Below are 7198 nucleotides of genomic sequence, written 5' to 3'. Positions count from 1 at the left end.
GGTTAGGGCTATGGTTAGGTTTGGGGTTAGGGTTAGGGCTATGGTTACAGTTAGGGTTAGGGTTAGGGTTAGGGCTATGGCTAGGTTTGGGGTTAGGATTAGGGCTATGGTTACAGTTAGAGTTAGGGTTAGGGCTATGGTTATGGTTAGAGTTAGGTTTTGGGCTATGGTTAGGTTTGGGGTTCGGGTTAGGGCTTTTGTTAGGTGTATGGTTAAGTTTAGTGTTAGGGTTAGGAACACGGTTAGGGCTAGGTTTAGGGTTAGGTTTAGGTTGTGGAGAGAAAATCTCTTCTTACAGAAGAATCCTGGACTAGAAGTCACTGTTGAAAATAAAGTGTCACCCATTTAAAACAGAAATGGGGTAATTTTGTTTCTGACAATAGGTGCTGAGTCTTTTGAACTCTCTTCCTGTAAGGGTTGAGAAAGGAGAGTCTTTGAACATTTCGAAGGCAGAGGTGGATTGATACTTGGTAAGAGAGGGTTATTAGGGAGAGGGGAATGTGGATCTGAGGACACAATCAGATCAACCATGATCTTATTACATGGCAGAGCAGGTCTGAGGGCTTGAATGGTATATCTCTGCTTCACTTTCCTCTAATTGTAATACACCAACAGAGATTTAAAGTTTTCTTTCGGCTTTATTTTACATTATTTTCTCTTACCAATTTTAAAGTTGATCGCATGCAGCAAGTTGGTTTGTAAAATATTTGAGATTTGGGAAAGGGGGATGTAGAAGGGCATACTGCACCCCTCAGAATCCATGGGACATGATCCCACCATCTCACCACAATTATACCGGGGCTGGTCCTTTGGAGTTTGTGGGTCATGAGAGGATTCTTAATTTGTTTATGATCAGAAATACAAACACCACTATAGACAGTTCACTGCTGCTGGTCTGACCATGCAGAATGAAAATCCAATACTTGGTCTTTGTTGATGCAGGGAGGCAATGTTTTCCCACACTTTCCCTCAGATCTCCCCATGCCTTTTTACACTCAGCTCCCACGTATCGGGAGGCTGGGCCTGCAAGATAAAAACAGATTGAGAAATGTAGCTGTGGAGTTGTTCACTGGGGATGAACAGCTTTTACTGTTCCCAGATTGCCTGAAGGAGAACCTGCAGGCAGACAGAACTGATGCGTAAACTGCTATCTGTCTCTATTAACAGATACTGAGACATGGGGGAGCATGGTTAATGGTGATGGGAGACCAAGAGAGGATTTAGTTGCTGATGATAGGTGGAATGATGAAAGTCCAAGAAGATGAAGTTCCAGGTGAAAGGGACAATGACAGGGGTCAAGTCTGAAAGATTTCAAGAGGGATGGAGACCGCAAATCACAGAACTGGCCCTGCAGCGCAAAGGATCTGTTTATGTATTGGCATAAGTTCCCCCACTAAATGAGCCCTTTGTGGGCTATCCTGAGCTGTAACTCAGTCAGCTGATTGCGTGCCAGCAGACAATTCCTGCCACTATCACCTTGTGACAGCAGGTAGGACATATGCCCACCACATGTCCACATGTACAATCTGCATTGTACCACATGTATTACAGCTCCTGACACAAGAGCAGATGTGCACCTACTTCTCATCCCCCTGCCTTGTGGGCTGTGCCATGCTCATTAAATTCAGGCTGAGCTCTTTTCGGCCATGTTTAAACTCCCAGCGGATTATTCACATGACAGGTCATTGAATAAGTATCATCAATTACATCTACAAAATGGCTGTTGAATTTGCCCTTATAATTTTTTGATCTTCTTCAGAAAAAGCTGAAGATGGAGATATATCATCAGAAATCATGAAAAGGCGATGGGTGCCAAGTATCTTTAAAAGCATGCCCTGGGAGTGCTTTCAATTTGCAGGGTATGAAATCAAAATCACAGAAACCACTGATTGCTATGGTGCGTATGTCTGGCCTTCGGTAAGCATTGTAGTCAGTTTTAATGTGACATTTGCTGAAATTAGTGGATAATTGTTTAATCTGTTTGATGTCATACTTCTACCTACTATTTTAAATGGGTTTAAACCTTTAATGAAAAGGTTAATTCAAGAACGGCATATGAAAAATGTAAGTACTTAATGAGGAAGGATGTATAGGCCTTGGAGGGAGTAAAATGTTGGTTTACAAGAATGATACCTGAACTTCAGGGGTCAAGTTAAAATTAGGCCTATTTTCTCTAGAATTTAGAAGGTTAAGGGGTGATCTGTTTGAAGTCTTCAAGATATTATCAGGAAAAGACAGGGTAGATAAAGATAAACTATTTCCCCTGGTCGGAGATTCTAGACCTAGGGGACATAGTCTAAGAATTAGGGCCAGACCGTTCAGGAGGGATGTTAGGAAGCACTTCTTCACACAAAGGATGGAGAGGTTTGGAACTCTCTTCCACAAATGGTAGTGCATGCTGGATCAGTTGTTAATTTTAAATCTGAGATCGATCATTTTTTTTTGTAAAACATAGGTAGTAAGGGATATCGGCAGAAGGAGTTGGGTCACAGATCAGCCATGGTCTCAGTGACTGGTCGAATATGCTTGAGGGGCTGAATGGCTTATTTCTGTTCCTGTGTTCCTATGTCGGAATTTCAACAAATGTTCTTTGTTAAATGTTGGATTTAAAATAATAGCACCTGGCAACCATCAATAAAATGTTAAGTTGAATAAAAGAGACTAACTCAAATTTCCATCGTTGCATTACACAGGCCTTGGTGTTGTGCTATTACCTGGAACACAGTCAGAAAGAAAATAGTCTTATCGATAAAAATGTAATTGAAATAGGAGCAGGAACAGGTTTGGTATCAATTGTTGCTGGTTTACTTGGTAAGTAAAAACCATCTTTAAAAATAACGTCTTAGATTGATATTGTAATCCTTGCGAAAGTTTCAGACAATTTTCCATCAGGAAGATGGAACTAAGCAAGAAGCAAAAACAATTTAGGAAGAGGGATTAACTGATTGCTTAAAGTGATAAGTAGGTGCTGAAGGTAAGCAGTAGGAGAACAATTTTCTCTCAGTGTGTGGGTATTTACTGATTGCATTTATTGTATATTCTGGGTCTGTAACAGGAGAGTTCCTTATTTCCCAACAACTAGCCCTTAATTTGGTTCCTGAAACAATAGCCCTGGGTCAATGGCCCGCCTCAATGTGAAGACATTGTGATGGTACCCAGGTAGCACGAAGCTCTGTTGTATGAAATGCTTACAGATGCACATTAATAAAAGCTGCTGGTTGGTATGGTAGTGCTGGGATCACAGTTTGTGATGTGAATGGAGCTCTGCACCCTGTGTAAATCCAACCAGTGATGCAGATCTGAGTATGGCCATTCTGGTTATTGACAAGGAGAAGATTCACAGTTATCTGTATCATCAAACAAATGCAGCTGAGTGGGAGCTGAATGACCTCTTTCTGAAATTCTGTAGTTCTGCGATATGGGAGCAGTATCAGAGGGCTGGAGGGTTCCAAAGCTAAGGTCTTTTCAAAAATTTGTGTCCGTAAAACTTGATTGTTTTCTTTTGATGAAGTAATAGCAGAAGTTAATGAGAGTATTGATTGTATCTGTGGACTTTGCTTATATGTCACATATTAGACTTGCTAGCAAAAATGAAAGCCATGAGATTAAAACAGCATTGATTCTGTGGACATGAAAGTAGCAGACAGGCAGAAAGCAAAATGTTGAGAAGGTTAAGGGGAGATTTCATGTAGCTGTTCAAAATCATGAAAGAACTGATGCTCAACAGGGGTTTTTGAATAATATGACTGACAGGTGCAAGTGATAGTCAGAAACTCCACCTCATTACACACCTACCCCTTGAAGAATCTTCTCAGGAGGTTCTAGGTTACTACATCCAACTGTAAAAGGAAGAAAAGACCAGTATTATTGAATAGGCTCTGGCTGAAAGTTTTAATGAGTGGACTAGCTGAAATATTCAAATAGTAAATAACATACAAAATTTAATGCGCTATTGAGAACCAATATATTGTAAGCAGAATATATAGGAAACTCTTGCAATGAGATTCTACCATGAGATTTTATAACCTGTGTGTTAGTGTACTGTTAGCGCTACAGAATGTTGCAATTTCAACCTGATTGTAACAATTTGGGAATTTTGCATCACAGACTCATGAATACATGTTGAACTAAATAAATAGACTCATGAGTATATGTGATCAATGATCCAATGTTATGTGTACAATTTCCAAACACAGGTTATATTTAAATACAAATTGTACACTTTCTCAAATAAGATCTTACTGTATGCAAACTTGGCATAATGTCCCTTACAGTTTCGTTTCATGTTACATTTCTTTGACAATCCTATTTGCCAAATTGCTAAATATATATTCTTGATTTTTCAGGCTGTCATGTGATTGCCACAGATCTACCTCATTTACTCGGAAACCTCCAGTACAATATATCCCGAAATACAAAATTGAGAAGCAAATATCAGCCACAGGTCAGAGAACTTAGATGGGGAGTAGATTTGGAAAACAAATTCCCCAGAAGTGCTTGTCAGTATGATTATATTATGGCCGCTGATGTGGTCTACAGTCACCCATACCTGGATGAACTTCTAATGACTTTTGATCACTTATGTCAAGATAACACCATCATTTTGTGGACAATGAGATTTAGACTTGATGAAGATAATGATTTTGTGAAGAAGTTCCAGTGTATATTTGATACTGAAGTTATTTATGATCTTCCAACTTTACAGATAAAGTTGTACAAAGCAAAAAGAAAAGTTTTGCAAATTGGTTAAATGATATAGAGAAAAGCACAGCCATCACAGGAGAACTAGCAAACTGTTAGCAACTGTGAAACAATAGTTCTCCTTATCATGGTGAGTTAGGTTTAATTCCCTGGAAATCAGACTTAAAAAATGATGTGAGATGATGGACTTTCAACAAAGTTTATATTGGTCTCCAAGCTTCCACTATTTGACAAGATTTCCCAGCTAAGAAACCTTCAAAGAGAAGGTTTAGCTCACAACAAACATGTTTAAACAGCCAGCCTAAATGAAATGTTTAAATGAACCTGGATTTTTGGCATTGACACATGCTTGTGATAAGAATCAAGCAGATTGTACAGCTCTTTCTGAGACCACAATCGCAAAAATGTCTGCATTAATTGCTAATTAGAGGGAGAACATTTACTACTATTCAAGCATTTAGACATGCCAAGTAGGAACTGAAATGTTCCATCCCATTGTTCTGTAGCTTTGCCAAAGATTTTACTTAAAGTTTTAGCAGAAACAATTTTCTCAGACACTAGAAATGCTTCTTTTGTTTAAAGTTCTGTACTATCCATTTTCATTTTGATACAAAATATCATTGTTCTCCTGTTTTTGAAAATTCGTTTTTTGAAATAGAATACATATGTTGAATGCCTAAAAAAGAACAAACTTTGATTTAGTATAGTTTTCATTTGTAAACAAGTTCCCGACAGAAAATTAAAATACAAAATATTAATTTTGCTAAAAATTACTTTTTTGAGGCACATGATAAGTCACTCAGTTGGCTGATAAATACATTCACGGTTACTCTTCCATATATGACTGCCATGCAGAGCAAGAATGAAACAGAAGACAAGATACTCTCGGAATATCTTCATTCAACATTCTTCAAAGTTCTGGGAGGATTACAGAAATAAGACATTACCTGGAATTATACTGATATATGGTACTGTGCCAGAATGACAATACAGACCATATTTTAAAAAAACTGTTTTCCAAATGTAACTGTTATCTGTGATTTAAAAATATGACTAAAGAATATTTTGTTAAAAATTAAAATAGCATAATGAACTATAGTTTGTAATGATTGTAATTGTTTGTACACTTTATAAAGCCAGGATTTTGTCTTTTTACTTTGTGTCATATGGTCCAAAAATGATAAAGTTATTAATAGTCATGAATCATTTGAAGGAAATTTATCAATTTCCTTTTTAATCATCCACACTAACAAGTTGTGTCCTGTGTTGACTAAAGGCGTCTGGATGAGTACATGAATAGGAAGGGTTTAGAGGGATATGGGCCAAATGCTGGCAAATGGGATTAGATTCATTTAGGTTATCTGGTCAGCATGGACAAGCTGGACCGAAGGGTCTGTTTCCATGCTGTACAGCTCTATGACTCCATGACATCATTGTTTCACAAATTTTATCCGCGTCACCAATTTACTTCAACTTTCCATCTCTAGCCACCTATATTTGGAATTCAGTGTGCATCAGAAAAATATCTCGGCTTCCAACTTATTAAATTTATTCACGATCAAGATATAGTCAATCAAATCTCTCCTCACAGTCTTCCAGGCTCACCAAAAGCACAATTATTCCTCATAACTCAGTTTTCCTAGCTCTGATATGAATCTTAAAAAGCTCATTGAACTCTATCCCATATCATAATCCTTTAGATGTAGAGAGACATTAGCCCAATCACTGACATGAGAAAACAATTTAGTGTAAGCATAAAATATGACACCAGGCATCATTAAACCTAGGTCTGAAACTGAATAAGAGCTGCATTCCAGTGAAGAAGTGAGAGTAACTGCCCTTGGCATCTAGTTAGCATTTGGCTGTGTGTGACATCAAGGAGTCTTAGCAACATTCTACACAACGGGATTATAGGAAAAATACTCCACTGGTTAGAATCATATCTGGTGCAAAGGAAATTGTTGAGGTTGTTGCAAACTTATCTCAGCTCCAGGACATTGCTTCAACAATTCTTCAGGATGGTGTTTGGGGCCTAACCATCTCCATCAATGATCTTCCTCCAACATAAAGTCATAAGTCTAGATGTCTCCTGCTGATCACAGAGTGCTCAATGCCATTTCTAACTCATCAAAGACTGAAATAAAGCCAGAAAATATGGAAACAAAAACAGAAATTGCCAGAAAAGCTCAGCAGGTCTGGCAGCATTTGTGGAGAGAAATCAGACTTAACATTCTGGGTCCAGTGACCCTTCTTCAGAGCATCAGAAAGTAGAGGAATATGCATCAGCATCTCTGGAGAGATAAGCAGAGTTAACATGTCAAGTATAAAACTAAGAACTGTAGATACTGGAAATCTGAAACAAAAACTGACACTTCTGAGAAAGGGTCACTGGACTCAAAAGATTAATTCTGTGTCTCTCCCCACAGATGCTGCCAGGGCCTGCAGAGTATCTCAAGCAATTTCTGTTTTGTGTAACATTTCAGACATGTGGTTTTTC

At 38.3% G+C, this 7198-nt stretch overlaps 1 protein-coding gene across 1 annotated transcript in view; it reads left to right on the top strand.

Moving 5' to 3' along the window:
- LOC109912803 (protein-lysine methyltransferase METTL21E-like) overlaps positions 1-4750 on the top strand; it is a 7189-nt gene extending 2439 nt beyond the window's left edge. Inside the window, exons 2-4 of the mRNA XM_020512242.2 lie at positions 1760-1917; positions 2694-2811; positions 4347-4750. Of these exons, the coding sequence (XP_020367831.2) occupies positions 1760-1917; positions 2694-2811; positions 4347-4750 (680 nt within the window). The remainder of the gene's footprint in view (positions 1-1759; positions 1918-2693; positions 2812-4346) is intronic.
- Positions 4751-7198: the final 2448 nt, after the last annotated feature.

This window comes from Rhincodon typus, chromosome 6, assembly GCF_021869965.1.
Source record: "Rhincodon typus isolate 14 chromosome 6, sRhiTyp1.1, whole genome shotgun sequence".
Taxonomy (NCBI): domain Eukaryota; kingdom Metazoa; phylum Chordata; class Chondrichthyes; order Orectolobiformes; family Rhincodontidae; genus Rhincodon; species Rhincodon typus.
This window is presented reverse-complemented; position numbering and strand designations above follow the sequence as displayed.